The sequence below is a fragment of the Harmonia axyridis genome, chromosome 4, assembly GCF_914767665.1.
Source record: "Harmonia axyridis chromosome 4, icHarAxyr1.1, whole genome shotgun sequence".
Lineage (NCBI taxonomy): Eukaryota > Metazoa > Arthropoda > Insecta > Coleoptera > Coccinellidae > Harmonia > Harmonia axyridis.
This window is the reverse complement of record NC_059504.1, coordinates 13,001,975-13,022,118: the sequence shown is the minus strand read 5'-3', so window position 1 is coordinate 13,022,118 and position 20,144 is coordinate 13,001,975. Positions and strand designations below refer to the sequence as shown.

The window sequence follows — 20,144 nt, the reverse complement described above, 5'->3', positions numbered from 1 at the left end:
CGGTAAATATTTTTTCAATATTCAATGACCAGATAGTTTTATTTGATTTCACCCTGAATTTCTCACAATTTTCAAATTAATAAAGATTGAAATATATCCTTTGGAATAAGATCTACGCTAACTAGGCCAAGGGCGCATATCAATAAGATACATTTCAATAGGGAAGTCTACTAACATCTTTCAGTGTTGTCATTTGTTGAACATACAGGTGGAGTTTTCAAAATGTACCATTGGCATATCTCCGGAATTAAATGACTGTTGACAGTTGAAAAATTCTCGATAGTATGAAGGGCATTCATTAAACTCAAAAAAACATTTGTAAGTAGCTAATTGACAGAAACTAAAACAATGCATTCGGTAATGAATAAAAAATTCAAATTGAACGAATTGTGCTTCTAACTAGTTGACCACCCAGCTTATTCTCCAGATTTGGTGATATATTTTTGCTGACATTGAAAGAATGCTCCTGGGACTAAAAATTTGCTGTAGTAAAACAAAGACGAATCTTTTTACAGAGGATCTACTGAAAAATTAGGGGAGCATTGGAGTACATGTGTCTCTTTCGAAGGTGACGATATTGACAAATAAAATCAGATTTTGAGAAAATGGTATATTGTGCAACAAGTGGGGAAAGTTCAATTTTTTTCACGAGTGTGGAAGTTTGTTGTGAAAAACAAGTGAGAAAAAGGACTTTCTCTATATGTTGCACACCATACTTTTCCTGCAACCGCTTGAACTTGAATGATACAAGTAATGTACCTGATTGTTATTGTTGACAGTATCAATGCATTTCTTGCATTTCCACAGAAACGACTTCAATAGCCCAATTTCATTGGTCTATCAAGCGAGGTGCGGGGAAAGTGCCGTGAGGAATAAAACTTTCCTACAACAGTTATGGAAAGTAGCGTATTCTTCATAGCTTGTTCAATTTCAAAACTATGTATTGCTCATACTGTGAGAAATATTATTCCACACGGCACATTGCCCACACCTCGCTTGGTAGACAAATGCAATTGGGCTTTTGAGAAGTCGTTTCTATGGAAACGCAACAAATGAACAGAGACTATCAACGAAGGCCATTGAATTGAATTAGGTACATTACTTGAATTATTTAAATTTGTTCAGTTGTAGGGAAAGTATAGTGTGAACATGTGGAGAAAGTCCTTTTCTCACTCGTGAGAAAAGTTTCGATTGTTGCACAATATACTATTCTCACAGTATGAGCAATTCATAGTTTTGCAGTAAGATATGAAGAATATGCTACTTTTCATAGCAATTGTGGGAAAACATTTGATCCATATTTTGAGTATGAAAATGTTTTTATTTTTGTTTAATTTCGGAACCACAAAATGAATATATCTATCGAGTTAATGGTGAGATATTGCTGGAATGTGCCGGCGAGTTATCGAAAATTACCTCACAAGGACCGAGTCCTGTGAGTTATCACGCCGAAGAGATTTAAATATTGGCAAGGTTCAAGCATTATATGGAAATAAAAATTCCATCCGTATATCATGTGAAAGAGCGTTTTATTTATGTTAACTTTCGGAACCACAAAATGAATAACTCTTCCTCACTTTTATATTGAGTATGTAATTCATTCAAATTGAGTAAAAAAGGGGTGGATTAACGAAAACTGGCAGAATTTGAGATTGAATTTTGGCAACTGTCCATTAGTAGAAAATTTGATTCCTGTCGTAATTTTTGCAACAGCATTTTCATGAATGAAAATAGGATCCACCCTCCATTGATCGTTCGTGAAATCCTTGACCGTAAAATGGATATATACCTTCCATTTCTCGCTCCATCATGTCGACCGAGTATTTATGCGCCCTCGTCTTGGTATTTTATTGATTTATGTGAGAAATATTCGGGATCATTTTCGACTGACTAACTTGAATCCGGGGGAAAACTTGAACTTATTCGGTTTCAGGCAGAGCTAGAGGGGAGTTTGAGATGAGATTGGGATCGTTCAGTCGCGCAGTTTTCGAATACACAGACGAAAATGCTGATCTGTAAGAATGTTAATCTTTGCGTTATTTCAAAAAGAAATATTCGACTGAACTTATGTCCTTAAACTTTTCATTCTTCAATTACATGGACGTACAGCTTTACTTCCGCCTTTTTTTTTCCGAAATTCGAGGCTTTATTGTGAAAAGCTGGTTATGAATGTATGATTCAAAGTATTGTCCATCGCTGGCCACTACTTTCTCCCATCTTTGGGGCAGCGTACGAATCTCGCGTTGGACTTCTCATTTCAACGTTTCCAAGTATGTCTTGACCTCTTTCGCAACATGGGGTAGAGCATTGCCATGCTGTCTAATCACTTTATCATGCCTATCGTTGTATTGCGGCCGTTTGTCTTTCAATGCTTGTCTCAAACGCATTAATTGCATTTGATAGCAATCGTCTGTGATTCTTTCAGTCGGTTTTGACAACTCATTATATACTACGCCGAGCTGGTCCCACCAAAAACTGAGCATTACTTTGGAACCGTGAAAATTCGGTTTGGGCGTCGACGTGGAAGCATGGCCGGGATATCCCTTTGATTTCTGCACTTAGGATTACCGTAATGAACCCATTTTTCATGCGATGCAGAAATACTTTGCAAGCAGCTGTTCGCAAGCAAAAAAAACGCCATTCAACATCTCTCGGCTTCAATTCGTACGGCACCCAATTTCCTTGTTTCGGAATCATTCCCATAACTTTCATGCATTTTGAAATGGTTTGTTGTGCCACTCCCAATAATCCTGCCAATTCTTGTTGCTTTTGACATGAATCTTGATAAAGTAATGCCTCCAATTCTGCTCCTCGAAAACCTCTTCTCCCCCACCACCATGCTGATCTTTGACGCCAAAATCACCGTTCTTGACGTGTTGAAACCAATCTCGGAACGTTCTTTCACTAATAGCGGCCAACTTAGGTATTTGAGTGCATTCGATAAGCCCAGGCCCAGATTCCTTTATACTAAAGCAGAAAATTAAAGCCTCCCGTAAATGACGAGAATGAAGATGTTGCCTTTATTTTGAAATTGTTTTTAATTTGTAGATGGGCTAAACTTCATGAACAAAACAATTCACTCCCAAAATTTCCAATAAAAATATTTCTCATAGCCCCCCTTTGAAATGTTCGGAGGATGTTTTTAATGTAACCGTTCAAATAATTCTTCAGCAATATTTTACTGAAAAAATTAACCAAAAAGGTGTAAAATTGTACCAACCGTAAGGACAAAGCTATTGAAAGGGGCAAAAACTAATTATTTTTCAAAAAAAAAAAATATCTCGAAAACGGTAAGACTTTTATAATGGAAATTTCGTCATAGCATGAATGATCTACATTCTCCCTCGGTTTGACGTGGTCTTTAAGGGACACCCTGTATAAGCACCAATGGTATCAATAAAAAATACTTAAATAAAAAAAGTTTTCAGAATTCCCGGTGAAACGCTCCATTCTCTCATGGTATTATGGTGACGTCACTGCATAAAAGAGTCACCACCATGGACAAACTAACTAGTTTATCTATGATAACCACGTGCTAACGGTCTGTCAAACTGAACTTATTTCAGCTGATATTGACAGTCGAGTCGGTTTGATTATATCATCTTAAATCTTAAATATATCGTTTTAAATCATGGATGAACTAGTTCTAGATAAGATTAGTTTGTCTATGTTTTAAACGTTTCAGTGCTATGACGTCAATTTGCTCTGATTGGCGTTCGCAGTCATGTGCTATTAAATCGAATTCTAGAAATAAGATAATAAAAATACTGTTTTAGTATTTTAAAAATGGCCTTTAATGTGGAAAACCTAAATTCATTTAATTTTATTTTATGACGCAACATCCCTATTAAGCTCATAAGCTGACATGTTTAATCGAGAATAACTTTATGATGCAGACACAAAACGACTTATATTTCGATGGCCTTATGTTCAAAAATAGCTAAGCTGATTGTATGACATCTACGATTTATTTATTTCGACTACCACCCACCTCTACAGCCATTGCAAAACTGCATCACCTCGTGTCCATTTTTGATTTTCTGTTTCATTTATTGGATCATAGCACGATTTTCTTATTCAGCAATTCCGTTAAAACCTTCATCTAGTCCTTCTCCTAATTCACTGGAAGGAATCAAATCTGCTACATTTCATTCTTCCCTTCGGATTGCAGAGTTCACGGTGTTCGGATTATACATATCATTTTACCAATTGGGTCGTTCGGATTATAGACTTCGGATAATACGTGGTTCAGATTATCCATACATTAGTGTACTGCTTAACGTTATTGAATCGATTGTGTACCGAAATTAAAAAAAAAATCCTCAAATGCAAAAGAATAATATCTCTTGTCAGAAATCGATTAAAACCATGGTCAAACTGGCTTTTGTAGGCCCAAAAAGCCCTTCTGAAGAATGAACAAGTGACGAATCTTTTTCATTTTGACTGGTAATGATCAGGACTTATTGAATGAAGTGTAAGTCTTATATGAATTCCGTCAATCAAATTCGTGAAGCTTATAAAGCATGAATATTTTAATGGGATTCAGCAATTCATGCAAAGTAGATTATAACGCATAAACTCAAGTTGTCGTGTTCGCATTTGTGGAAGAAGGATTATCCAATGAAAACAGAATTCTAATCTCATTCTGTTAACTTATTAACTTTCAACCTCGAAGACCTGAGTGTGTGAAAGTTTTCGCAACTGACTCATCATAAACCAACAAGTTTTTGTTTCTCAAAATACATTTTCAATTAAGTTTTTTTGTCACAATCACATTTCCAATTCCTTCTGGAATATTTCAACCAACAGACCGTGAATAATTTTCATTTGAGATTCAATTGATACGATACCACTTCGAAGTCGTTTCTTTCACCATATTTCCACCAATTTGGCCACCCTCCACAGTTTTCTGTGACTATCTGAAAAGGAGTAGAATTCGGATCGATCAGAAATAACTAGAAGTGGTCGAGATTTGCTCGAAACATGAAAAGAGTTTCAACTTGTTATTTTCTTCGACAATCTATGTGAATTCCATAAGGAAACCGAATTTCCTCTCCGAATTATGTAGCACGTTTTCTTCTGTATATAAAATAAATATAACAGTCCTTTCGATATTTATGTGACAGTAGAATGTTTTTCCCGCTATGTAACTGCTGCAAGAAATGAAGATGGATCAATATTTTACATTCGATGTAAGAATGTCCTTCTTTATGAAGGTACTATAATACATTATTCAAGTAATGACGAAGCAATATTTGGAAAAAAAGGAGAGCATAACACTACTTTTGCTTTTAGAAGCAGAACAAACATTGAACTGAATCCATTAAAATAATTCAAGATTTTTTTTTTCGAGACGAATTCATCGTCGTATAAAGTGATTCAACAATGAATAAACTAAATCAACAATAAGGCTCATCATACTGGGTGTTCCTCAATTGGAGATATAAGAGAAAATGAGAGATTTCTGAAAAATTTCAAGAAAAAAAATGTCCTTTAAAAAAACGCTTTGTTTTCAAGATAAATCGTGTTTCTTGTAGTCCTATTTTTTCCTGATAATATTACCAGTTTATCGAATCTTTGAAAATCTCTGCTACGGATTGGCTAAATAAGTACCAAAACTTAAAATCAATTCAATAATCACAGGTTACTAACTGGATCTTATAATTTGGGTTTTGGTGAGGATTACTAGAGAATTTTTTGAATTTTTTTCTCGGAATCGGTAACAGACGAAAGTACAAAAAACTAAAGTGTAGATTCTTATCACATTTTCTTAAATTATCAGTGATCCACCAAAAAAAATTCTGGGGGAAAGAAGCAGGCACTGTTCTAGAAAAAATCACCCTGTAGATTTTCATTCAAAATTAGCATATCATATGATGGGAAATTTGAAGTGGAATATTTATGCCAAAATCAAATTAAATATCTTGTGAAATGAAGGTGCTGAGAGAAATAACATCAAACTTCAACCCCCTAACGGACTTCAACTGTATCTCGAAAACAAATGATTTGCGGGCTCATGTTCATAGGACTTTTTTCTCATTGAAATGATCCGAGGAATCAGATATTTTTATTTTTAACTCCAAATCAGGAACACTCCGTTTAAGCATGTTTCTATAGTATTCGCTTGAAAAACACTGTACCTCATGAAAGCTCTCAATTGAATCATTTCTGAACGAAATCGATTTAGTGAATCTATGTAATGGTTTTGCAGGCCACGCATTAAAAATCACGATGGGTAGTATTATTCATGATGACATTACGTGACGTGGTAAGTCATAAAGGCAAAACACCGATTCATTTCATTCGATTTTCCTCGAAAACAGTTTGAAAGCGGAAACAGTATGGTATATTTAACGCTTTTGAAGAGGATATTTGATAGTGAGTACCTACATGAACAATCGAAAATAATAGTGAAAAATCAAATTTAAAAATCTCACATGAGATCTTTTCATTGCTATCGAATAAAAATTATGTTGTCTTCAATATCCTCAAAATAATAGAGTAACTGAATCAAATAAAATAAGATATAATAAAAATGAACCAATTGAGAGTTAAAAATCAATTGATAAGCCAGAACTTAATATCCGTCGAAAATGAGGAAGATAACGTTGTTCGAGTCTATTCGAACTCCTGTTTTAGGAAAGTATTTCTACTAAGATCCGACATCGAGTTTTCTTGTGGAACTTCAATTCCGTACGTCGTTTCCATCGATTGAACCCATTAACAGCAGCTGATTTACATATATTTGCATGACTCGTCTCTACAGTATAATTTTCTGAGTCCTTGTCTCATTTTTATGAGCTATCTTTACTATATATCGCTACATAATGGTTGTTTCGTCGTTCGGTTGTAAATTTAATTCAACTTTTGTGTCTTTATAGGGAACATGTATTTGGATAATTATCCAAATACATTAACCAAAATAGGGTATTATAGAATGTAGCCCTTGTATGTTTTCTGAATATTTGAGATTTCAACAAAAAAAATATGCAGAGGAAAGGTCTACTCAGAAAGATACGTTGGAGTAACAAAAAGCTTGTACCAGAGATTGAGAATGATATGTATATTGGATATCAAATATAAATTCCATCGGAAATAATCACCAAAAATGTTTCTTTCAATTTTGGAAAGAAAAAATATGTTAGTAAGTTATGTTCAATGACTACAACGAATTCTCAAAGATTCAAAAGGATCTTCACGTTTAGCAGATGTATAACGTCACGCAATAAGTTCCGAACCTGACACAGAGATGGCAACACCAGTGGGATCCTACTCTTTTTTTCTCGTTAGTACCGAGCTTCAAAAACTGCGAGTCGAAAATTCGTAACATAAAGTCAAGTATGGATCGAGATATTAAAGATTTAGTGACGTAATATTTGTTGTACGAAAAAGGTACAAAAACGAGTTTCGTGTATGGATAAAACACTGTTTTTATGGGAAAAAATATTGTTGAAGCAGAGCAATGGCCAGATAAGTATTAATCAGACTGCGCTCCACCGACAACAAAGATGAAAAGGTGATCCAGGGAAAGAAATTTGGCTCTAATGAAGAACTGATCGTCAAGTTTGTAACCTTTTTCGAAAACAACGATAAAGCTGTTTACAGAACAGGTATTGAACAGTCGAAGGACAGTTGGAGGTGACTTTTCGACAAATAAATTAGATTCTTCAAGAAGAACAGCATTTTTACTATACAGAGTTTCCATAGCTTGTATTATAACTCTACTGAAAAATTATCAAACTGACTTTGATCTATTACTGACTTTATATCCTTTCTGCCATTCAATTTATAAATCATACATAATACCATACTAGTACGATAAATGAAATCTCTGAGGCTAAGTTGGAAATTTAACAAGTGTTATGTATCGCCTAACTCTCATGCAGTGAAGACAACAATTTCTCTTCTTCTGGTAGAGTTTGATCAATTTCTTCTTGAGAAGAGTGTGAGCGTTTTGTTTATATTGTAGTTTAAATGTATTTCCTTTCTCATTCACAAGGTGACAGTCTGAAACTGTAATTATTTTGCCAAATTTGATTTTGTTCGAAGGGATATGGTTTATTTGGAAATAAGTTCTTACTACATCAAACCAAGTTTGGATTCTTCCTTCCAGACGCTCTGTTAATTATTTATTCAGATTCTCATATAATCACAAAATAATAATTCTCATTATCCTGTATGATGTTGACTATCTTTTCTGAACCTCTCATCCTCTTTCGATAGACCATATAAATCGTCATTTGCATTGCTGATTAAAGAATTTTCTCTATAAAATTGAGCATTAGAATTTCAGAGTCAGCTCCACTGTGGTTCATTGAAGATCAATGTTGAAATTTTCAAAAATGGATCATATTAGATATCTGGTCAATTTTATTAGTAATTCGACCACTGTTCTTCTCGTTTTGAAAACACCAATTATAGAGTTTCAATAGAGTGGTCATTATAACACGTTAACAACTGTATCAAGCTCTCGTCACTCTATTACTGAACTCATATCTTTCTAATGCAAAGAGTAATTCACAAATCACCCATAACTATGAAGTTTTGGGACCTATGGAGTGAAGTGTTACACATTCCGATTTGAGACCACGTCCCCAACCTCATTCAATGGGATTTCAAGAATCAAACATGAGGTGTCTAAAAACGTAAACAACTGTCAAATAACAACTCACTATAAGTGAGTAAAAACCGGAGGAAAAAATAAACAGGAACGTGTCCATTGGAACGTCCTGAACGACTCAGAAAATAGGTCGTAAACATCGTTATCATAATCAGATATTCCGAAGCAGCAGAAAATTCCCTGATACCGCAATTCCCTCCATAAAAAGCTTCATTAATTCCACCTCATCCCACAATCTTGTATCTGGAAGAGAGATGGAAAACAGAGCCGAATATGGGCATGCTGTTTAGGTGGAACCGAAAATTCTCTCATTGAATTGGTCGCTGGAATTTCAAGTGGATGCGAATGCACCTCCAGCGTACATGAATAGTTTTTTCGACAAAGATAAATTTATTCAACGGAGGTTCCACCTTTTTTCTGCTTCGGATGTTGGAGGCTTTGTATAGATTTTTCATGCTGCAGTGGGCAAGTGGAGCGTTTTCTGGAAGGAAGAAAGATGATTGATGATCATTGAATGTGATTCTGATAGAAGGATTTGCGAGATGGAAATCTCGGTGATTACTTATACGTACCTGTGATTGAATAACGTTGAGTATTCAAACATTTTGAAAGTCCTTCTCGAAATAATAATGTTTTAAGGTAATAAAAACTCCATTTATATTTACTCAATTCACCTCACGATATTCTTCACATAAACTTAAAAATACCCTGTATAGAAAGTCTTCAGGTTCTACCCTATTAAACATTTGTGAACCAGAATCAAAATTATGTGCGTATAAGAGAATTCTCTGGCTTCAATAAATAGTGTCATTCGTGAAGCCAAAAATGAAATTTATCGATTCCATCTATTCTTCGAGTAGATTTATTTGTGTGAAGAAGTATACTCGTGACAGAGTATCAATGGATTGGCAACTGACAAGAGAAACATAGGAATTCAAATAAGCGACCCCATTTATTTTCAAATATTGGAATTGCGTTGAAATATAGTTCGATATCGAAAGAGAAATTGACGACATTGACATTCCAAAATTCATTTTGTTTCGGGAATATTACTATCTCCATAAAAGGATCTATCTTATCTTGTTATTTTTATCTATTACGGTTATAGTGAATTGTGCCTTGTTGACAGTTTCAGAATGATGAAATCTTATAAATGATTCACTGAAGAAGTTATATGTATTAGATATCACTTTTCAGAGCTTGTCATATATGATAAATTCATTACCTTCCAAGAAAGTAGTACCACATGATACTCTTCAGTGTTGTCAAGTTACTGTTAGAATGTTCTTGTGCTGGGGGAAATGAAATAAAGACGATATCATTAGTTTAATTGGCAATTCAAATCCTGAAATAATTATATTTATTATATATCATAATATTATTATGTTTCAATATGATTTTGTTCACGTCTCATTATTTCTAGTTGCAGAATTGTGAAATTTCAGAAGAAAACTATGCAGGTGATGAGAAATGATTTTATGATAAAAAAAGAACTTCTTCAATGCGTTTGACAAAGGAAACATTTTTTTGAAATTATGAAGAAATACCAGAATGAGTAAAAAAAAATTCCGTCTTCGCTATCAATAAATGAAGTGAAAGAAACCCATTGATTGCATTGTCCAATTAACTTTAGATCAAAAGATGCATAATGAAAGATACATCCAGTTGAACCCATTCATAATTGGCGTGATAAAGACTCTTGTTTCAGATAATAAATCTTTATGTTTCAGCATCCTATACGCAGACATCGTTGGATTCACCGCTATCTCTTCGACTTATTCAGCACAGGAGCTTGTGAAAATGTTGAACGAGCTCTTTGCGAGATTCGACAAACTCGCAGAGGTAGGCATTTTACAACTTATGTATACTGAACAGAGTCAATATTCATTGAAACTTCTAATGTTGATACTGGAACATTTCAGGAATCAATTATTAAATTATCGTTTTATGTATCTTTCCTATATTACTTGTAAACTCATTCAACAGAACTTGAAGTCATTACTTAATCAGTTAATAGTTTTTTTTCTCTCGGAGTTTTTTTATTTACATATTTCATATATTGATGCATCCAAGAGAGCCATTTAATTGACGCATAGCTATTAAAACATCTATAAAAAAAAGACGGAAATTATTCATATTTTTATTTCAGAAATATCAACAATTGAGGATCAAAATTTTGGGTGATTGCTACTACTGCATCAGTGGAGCACCAAGAGAACGTCCAGATCATGCTGTTATGTGTGTTCATATGGGACTTTCGATGGTCAAGGCAATAAAGTGAGTGACAAGGAACATTATTAGTGATTTCAAAGGAGAAATTAAATTGTGGTTGAATTGGAGCTATTCTTGTTAAAATAATTAACTTAATTCGTATGATATTCAATAAGTATTAGATTGCCATTCGATTTCCTCAACTCCAGATGAAGAAAAATCAGTCAAATGACACAAAAGAGTATCCATACAGATAAACATCCCTTCTGAGATTTATGATTTCTGATTGCAATTTCTGTATTTTTGAAAACATCATTCTTTTCTATTTGACCATTCTAAATTATTCAAATATTTTCGTAAATTTCAATACCGCTTTCCACCAAACAATCAATATCATTATATGTAGATGGATAGAATGATATGAATAGTTGGTAACAAAATAAATAAGAACATAAATGGAACGAGATCAAAGGGAAAACCTGGCTTTTGAATGCATTGTTTAACTTTAAGTGAACAAAATGTTTCTCTTTGCTCTTTCGTATCTGAATTTGGAACGGAAACTTTTGCAAATGTAAACTTCACCTCTACAAAAGTTTCACCTTAATTTCATGAGGAAATTACCAGTGAGAAAAACTCAGCACTCGGACAGCTTTAATTACTCAGCTTTCCATTTGAAATAGCAGAAGATCAAAGTTGGCTGCAAGAGTCAGGAACATTTATTGAATTCAGGGGTTTCTAGTTGGATCTCTTCAGCAGTCGCATAATAGATACAATTTAAACATTGTCAACTGCACCATCGAATCATTTTGTTTTCGATTTTTAAAAACAGATAAAGGTTCACTTTGAGAATTTAGAAAATAGGCAATCATACACTCCAACATTCCAGAGTTATGAACTTGTTTGGAGTTTGAATTCATTTTACAGTGCTCTCAACCTAATTACATTCGTTGATTTTATGGTGAACCCAACTGGAACTGTACGAGAAAGTTTCAATCTCTTAATACAAAATAACGAATATTTTCGTGATTATAACGAGCCTTTATTCGAATTCGTGGTCAAAAGTGCTGTGGAAAAATTAGAGTGAATTTTCTGTGCTTACAAGAAGCGCTTAGCTTGTACCATATTACTGACATTTGTTCACATATTTTGAATCTGAAAACTACATATGATACAAGGTAAGTGCTACAGAGAAAATCCACTCTATTTTTTCCACAGCACTCTTGACCACGAATTTGAATGAACGCTCATTATATCAGATGGGGTTGAGATTTTGTCTGTTTATAGACAATATCCATTATTTTCTTGGTCACAGAACCAACGGTGATGAGATTTTGTTGTATCATGTGAAATAACAATCTCAAGTTCTGTGCAAAAAAATTCAAAAAGAATATTGGAAGGAAAATACTCAATATTTCCGTGGAAATAATGTAATATTGTAGTTCCTTGGTAGCGGTCCTCCATAACTTCAATATCTTGGTGGAATCTTTCACCTTGTTCTTCACGCATAATCCCTACATTTTCTGGAAAACAGTCTGAAAGTCTGTGTAAATAGTGTATTTCAATACTCATATTACAACCTGAGGATTTTAAACTGCATCTTGTTAACCCTTTCAACATTGTTTTGAGTTTTTTGTTCACCTAGAAAATTTTCTACAACTGCAACCAAATGATGTCCAAGCTTCTCGATCAACTTGATTCATTTCATTTATGAAGGCAGGATCCTTAATAAATTGTCTTATTTGTGCGCCGTCAACATCCCTGCTTCAAGTTTTTTCGTGCTCAACTGATCCATTTTTACCCCTACATATGCAAAACATGACCCATTCTCATCAAGAGACTTCACAAATTGCTTCATTGAGCCCAACTTTATATGTAACGGAGGAAGTATGTTTTTTCTCTTACTTACCTGTGTTAGGGGATTAAAAGGGTCAGTTCAGGTACCTGATAGGAAATGGTTCCACTTTTTACAGAATTACCTTGAATTTACTCAATTAAAGACTGACAATAAAACCATTGTGCTACAGTAATGAAAATATAATAATTTTAGAACTCTAATAAATGAATATACTGAATGAAACCCACATTTGTGGATAAGTTGATGTATCTAAAAGACTAGAGCTGATAGAGAAAAACGGATTGCATTTTCAGATTAAGCGTACGAAATAAAGTTAGAATCAACTCCAAAATACCAGGCTGTGTGTTGTTCATTAGTTTACTGATCATCTACATGTTCTTACGATCTCCACACGTTGATCCGAATTTCAGATAGCGAACGCAAAAGTGGGGTATATACAAACGAAATATTAATCGAATAACCCTCCCTTAAGGCCTCAACCCAAATCAAATCCACTCCTTGATTGATCCCACAGGGAGCAAATACTTTATCTGTCCGCTTCTCAGCTTGAAACGCCTTATGTTCTCAGATACGTCCAGCAAACAGCCAACTCCCCTGTGGACATGAGGGTGGGCATACACACCGGCGCCGTCCTAGCTGGTGTATTGGGCCAGAGGCAGTGGCAGTTCGACGTCTACTCCAAAGACGTGGAATTGGCCAACAAAATGGAAAGCAGCGGTATGGCTGGGTAAGTTCAAATCCTTCGGGATTTATTAGATTGAATGGGAGAAAATTGGGGATAAAGGGTTTTCCGCGCACCCTATACACGAATAGGATTTCGGAAGGAAATTACTCATCTCTTTTGTGGTAGGTACATTATATATGAAGGCTAATGTGGGATGGGACGTTTGATGCAATGTTTGCGTGGTTTCGTTTACCTGGGAGAGGCGGAAGTGAATTCGGTTTCTTCTACCCCAAAAATAATAGTGGTGTGTGAACGTATGTTAGTGGAATCTGTACAGAAACCCTTTTGTTGTTTGTTTGGATATCTATCAAACAGTCAGATCACATTCAACAATTTATAAACAGTGACAAAGTAATCTTTCAACAATAAATAAATGAATAATTTTTCATGAAACATGAAATTATGTGTGAGACAAGTAGAAAAAAAGGAGTTATCTCAAATAATTATAAAACGTTTCGTTCAAAAATTCACCAGCAGTTCAATATCTATTTCTCAACAACAAAACTTAAACACCTGACTTGAATTATCAGAGATCGAATATGGAAAGGTAAAGGGATGAACAATTTTATGCCCTGATATGTGGACGATACTTCAAATTCTCTTGTTTTGTGTTTTGGTATAAACAACACTCCCTCACTTCTTGCATAACAGGCCAATTAAAAAGTCCCCGGTCTACCAAAGTAAAACACATTTTTTTGGTAAAATTCGATTTTATTAATCAACATAGTTGCCTTCGAGGGCGATACAGCGATTAGAGCGATCATCTAACTTTTCGATACCGTTTTTATAGTACGATTTGTCTTTCGCTTCAGAATACGCCGCAGTTTCGGTGATTACTTCTTCATTAGGGCTAAATTTCTTTTCTGGAGCATTCTTTTGGGATCTGAGAACAGGAAAAAGTCGCTGGGTGTCAGATCTAGCGAATATGGTGGATGCAGAAGTCCAATTCATGCAATTTTTCCATTGATATGTGACACGGCGTATTGTCTTGATGAAATAGCACCCTTTTTTTCTTTGAATTTTGATCAACGATGACATGGAAAACAAATGTCTTACTCTACTTGTAGCAAAAAATGAACTTTTCGATCTACCAAAAACCCAATCAATATGACTGAACTATCTCAAACCTTCATCCAGAAAAATTTTACAGAATATTTGGAACTCTTCGAAAGGAGAAGCCCTAACAGTAAACGACGTCTCGTCAGCAAATGAAATAATCAAACACATCTTCCAGAAAGATAGTAAACCGTTTTGGGAACTAAATCTGAATGATTCATCTTTCCGATTTGCAGGATTATCAACTTATTAATATTTGGGATCGATTGAGCGAAAATCAGATTAATCTTTTATTATCATCCTTCACCTGTGAGTTTTCAGGTATACATTGAACATATTCAATAAATATTCCAATTCTGTATGTTGATGATTAAAAAGTAAAATAACTTATTCCGCTTTATATCATAAAGCGGAAATAAGTCATAATACTTTTTAATCATCAAGATGAATTTCCGACAAGTAAAGACTGAGACAATCAAAAATCTGTATGTCTTCAGCATTCCAGTTATTAATTTTGTAGGTAATTTGTTTATCAATTGCCTTGATGTTTGATACGTAAACAACACCTCCCCCAATTCCAAAGTACATAAACATAATTTGTAATATATTGACGTCTTTGTGAGAATATCTGACATGGAACAGTATTTCTCACATACTAAAATCCAATATTTTCTTCACGACCGTCAAAAAATGTAGTACCATATGGGTTCTTCAGTGCTGTCAAGTTGAAATATTACTTCCGTTATCAATCGTTACGAATGCCAAATCCTTCAAACGGGTTAGTTATCTTCTGAAAGCAGTAACCAACAAGAATTATATCAGAACGAAATTCAACAGATTAATTCTTTTATGAATGGCTTGATAAAACAAATCTGCTGCTGCGAAAAAGTCAATTCTTTATGTTCATCTGCCGTTATATTCCCCCCTATTCAATGCTTTCAAATCCTCCATGCAGCTCGGAGCTTCGTGTGAAATCACAATAACTTGATGCCATCACTAACGACAAGTTCTGTTGTTTAATGTGATGAACGCAGAGACGGAAGCATCAGCGCGTTTTATTTGTTCGCTGATGATATTGGATTTGTACACAACGGTAGAATGTGCCATGTCTTGTTGATCACATCCAAACAGCACTACAGAAATTTCCGATAATGGAATGAATGCCTAATACCATCGAACGTCTGTGGGTTATTCCAGTTTTGAGAGCTCTATGCATTGAAATATAATATACGTAGATAGTCATGGTCTTCTGGATGAATAAGATATATTTGTTATATGCCTAAATGAATTGATTATATCATTGATAATGAACTGAAAACCGATTGCATCTTTGATTTGGTTGACCCATTAGAGGCCGTAATTTGATATAATTTTGTTTTTATCTGTTATTTTCCGATGTCTTTTATTTATTCTCGACGTTTCGCCAGTTCGAGTGTCCGGCATTTTCAGAAGTAAATCTCACTTAGCGGGCAGTTTGTTTCAGCAAGAATAACTTCTGATGACGGCCAAAATACCTTGAAAAACGTTTAACATGATTGCATTCTCATTCTGAACTTTTAATCGACCCAATTTTAATTTAATTGAATTAATTAATTTTCAATCAAAATAACACATCACATCATCAACAATTTTTATTTGAAAATGAAAAAGAGTTTCGTTTAATGATGAAACATTGTTTTTTTACGGAGAAATACGGTACATAGCAATGGTTTGATGAGTGTTATTCACAATCTGCTCCATCAGCAACAATGGTTAAAAGATGCTTCAGGGAAAGAAATCTGGCTCTAATGAATAAGTGATTGTAGATGTTGAAGCCTATTTCGGAAGTAAAGACAAATCTTCCTACAAAAAAGGTATAAAAAGTTTTAGTAGCAGTGGAGTAGGTACACGATCAACTTGCGAAATTTAAAAAAATGTGTTTTTACTAGTTAGGTCCTAGATTTATTGAAAAAATTATTATTCAAATCAGTCAAAGGCTTAATTAATTCGGAAAAAAAATTACCAAATCTCACTCATACCCCTGTAGAAATAACAGAGGTTCACCATCAGTTTTAATAGAACATTTTGTTTTCTGAATGAACCAATCAAGCATCCACCAGCTCCAACTTCGTTAGAAATTATAACAAGAAATATGAAATAATCCCAGAGAAATGAAGCATCAATCTCTTCTGCCAGACGCTCTTTCTCGCAAAATCCTACATAAACAACTAAATTAGTGGGGATCTGATAAGAGAACAAACCTGATCCGAATAATGAAACTGATTAGTTAATTAACTGTTACCCATAAATTCTCATTTCGTGCTAAATTCGGATATTGCGGGAGAATGACTTCAATTATACTAGATACAATCACGGATATCGTTATTGGGAGATTCTTGTTTTAACTTAGATTCGAAGATCTATTGTATCCAGAAAGCGTTCAAACAATACAGATTTTGCTTAAGAGTTTGTCAATCAACTAGTTTATTGATTAGAGCGATTAATGATTGAGACCCTCGTCCCTTTGATATTTTTATTTTATGCTGTGAGATCTTCTATACTTTGAATAGGCTAATAGCGTTATGTCGTCATATCCCCCTAAATTATTATAAATTTGATATGAATTAAATTGTAATTTCTTGTCAAAGTTCGCAGTTTCTCGAATCATTATTTCATTACTTATATTTATTAATGATTTGGCGGGGATAGTTGATGTCGACTGTTTGTTATATGCTGATGATTTCAAAATATACCTGGAGATAAGCAATGTTTCGGACTGCTTGCGACTCGCCTCTAATTTGCAACGCGTTGAAGAGTGGTGTAGAAGGAACGGGTTACCTTTGAACGCTGGGAAGTGTAATCTTGTGTCATTTTCGCAAAATGAAAACACTATTCTTTTTGATTACACAATAGCGTCCGAAGTGCTCCAGCGTCCATCGGTGTTAACTGATTTAGGAGTGAATTTTGACTCGAGACTTCCGTTTGTGCCACACATTGATGCTACCTTGTCTGCTGCGAATGGAATGTACGGGCTCATAACGCGTATCTTCCGCTATTTCTCTGACATGGTCACATTGAAGACCCTTTATTATGCGTATGTCAGATCAAAATTAGAATACACGTCTATAATATGGTCTCCTTGCTATCAGGTCCATATTGAGAGAGTTGAGTCTGTGCAGCGGCGTTGTCTAAAACTTTTTTCATATAGAGCAGATGGTGTCTACCCGCCTTTCGGTTTTCCACAGAACCTACTTTTGAGCAGACACTGCGTGAATAGTTTGAAATGTCAACGAGAATGTCATTCAGATGTATTTACTCACAAACTAATAAACGGTGTCATTAAAGATTCTTGCATTCTCGAAAAACTAAATTTTGCTTTTCCAAGACCAGCCTCTAGAGTTAGAAATACATTTTATATGCCGATACCTCGAACGAATACATTGAAGTATTCACCTCTTTGTAATTTGTGTTATGCCTGTAATACTATAAGTTCTCACTTGGATAATTTCAATTGTTCCATTTCAAATATCAGATCTCATTATTATGACTGACTGAGCATTTTTTGTTATCGTTTTTTTTCTCAGAATATGTAACATTATTTTTCCTATGCTCCTTGTTCTGTAGTTGGGTTTAAACCTGTAGAACATTATATATATATTTAATAAATATATTAAATTATTGAACGCTGACAGACAGATAGAGAGATGAACATAGTTAGAGGGAGCATATGTCATTTTCAGTAAGCAAATTTTGTCCCCAACATGAACTATCAAATTTGACATGAAGCGCGCGTAAATGAAAAAAAAAATATCAGTGATACGCTATTTCATTCAATTCACAAGTATCTCCAAGAGGAACGCAATCCTGATGTGCCATAGTGAATCAACGTTTCATATAACTCATAATATATTGATATGAATACCTAAATATATCAGAAATTAGGAAAACAAACTTCAAGCGCGCCAAACGACGTGAACCAACGGATGACAGAAGGAGAGCAAAAGTTGCCAAACCTTGGATGTCAGCAGGTAGATACAGGAAATAATAAATATTCTGCATATTATAAATTCGTCAAATAGGAAAAATATCGAGTTCCAAATATTTAAATTGGCATTTTTAATTCAATTTAATTAATTTTAATCACTCAAATAAATATATTTCTTTCAATCTAATATACATTCATAACCATATAGTAGAATTGTGGATTTGAAAATATATTACAATCGGACAACGTAATCTAACCATGTTGGGGACATCTAAAAACTGCGTATACTTCTCTTAGATATATTTAATACTCTATGATTGATACAAATTAAATAGAACCACTATTCCCTCTATGACTGACAGATCATTGTGAAAAATTGCCGATAAAGTATGGGCCCCACTATCCAACCCTGTCAACTTCTCACAAAACCCTTGTTTTCAGGCGAGTTCATATTTCCGCAACAACTCTGTCATTTCTGAACGGGGAATTCGAAGTGGAAGCGGGGTATGGAGAGAAGAGGGAGGAAGCACTACGAATAGCGGGCCTCAAAACATATTTCATCGTTAAAGTACTGAAACCGGTAAGTCGAAACCTTTGTTTTATTGCAGCGAATTTTTTCTGGTTTCCGTTTCGACATTCAGAAACTTTTCGCGTTAGTCATTGGACGGTCTAAACTTTCTCAACTTTCAGTTCCAAGCACCAACTACGGACGTGCAGAATGGTAAAACCGTAATACCTGACGAGGACAGTTGTGTCATTTCCGAAGTCTCCTCGAAAAAGAAAGAGGATAAAATGAAAGTGAGTTTGTGCCGACTCCATTCGATTTTTTATTGAACATAATTATATTTTAGGGAGACTCAGATGTGGAAACAGAGGTAAGATGTTCATTCATCGCTTCGAAACTTCGAAGTTCTGTCAAAATTGAGTTATGATAAAATACGCGAAATAGTTGACTATAAAATGATGAGAATGTTCCAAAATTTCTGCAATGTTTCAATTTCCTGCAAAATGCATACTGCGGCAACTTCAAACAGCTTCTAGGTATAAGGAGTAATCTCCATAAATGGGCGATAAATATGCTTGAGTGTATTTATGTGTTGTTATGATAGTCTCCGAGACAGCTGAGAGAACAGTAGATAATCTAATATTATCATGGATTACTTCAAGGAGAAGTAATCTCACCGCATGTGGAAATAGATAGTAGATGGCGTATGTGGTGGCTAACAGAGCTTAGCCTGCAATTTTGCTTCAGAGTTCAAAACATATTGCAGTTCCATACCATGAAGATAAATTCCTACAAATAGACAGTTCAAATTTTCATACGTTAATACGTTAACCTGATATAACTACAGTTATTAAACTCTTATCGTCTTCATGGTTTCTAACTTAAATATATTTCTATAAACTTAAGACAACAGCCATCAGAAAGATGACCAATTCAACCAAAAAATTCAAAACTTTATAACAAAATTCTAGTCAAATGTGGAGGATATGAATTAATTTCTGTTTCCTTCAGAAATATGTTTATTAAGAGTATTTCAGGTTACATTAACCACACGTGCATCCATAAAAACTTGACATCTTCTCTGCATGCTTTCCACTAAGTTATTGAGAATGTTCGACTCAAATTTTTGCCAAAATATGGCAAAAGATGACAAAAGATTGTTGAAGCGTTTTTGGCTATGTCTGTGGTCATTAAGGGTTTTTTGTTATT

General features: G+C 34.5%; 1 protein-coding gene across 1 annotated transcript in view; it reads left to right on the top strand.

Moving 5' to 3' along the window:
* Window positions 1-20,144, top strand: part of LOC123677600 (adenylate cyclase type 3) — a 72,140-nt gene that overhangs the window by 34,043 nt on the left and 17,953 nt on the right. Inside the window, exons 5-10 of the mRNA XM_045614222.1 lie at window positions 10,351-10,462; window positions 10,770-10,897; window positions 13,255-13,413; window positions 18,872-19,010; window positions 19,121-19,228; window positions 19,282-19,305. Of these exons, the coding sequence (XP_045470178.1) occupies window positions 10,351-10,462; window positions 10,770-10,897; window positions 13,255-13,413; window positions 18,872-19,010; window positions 19,121-19,228; window positions 19,282-19,305 (670 nt within the window). The remainder of the gene's footprint in view (window positions 1-10,350; window positions 10,463-10,769; window positions 10,898-13,254; window positions 13,414-18,871; window positions 19,011-19,120; window positions 19,229-19,281; window positions 19,306-20,144) is intronic.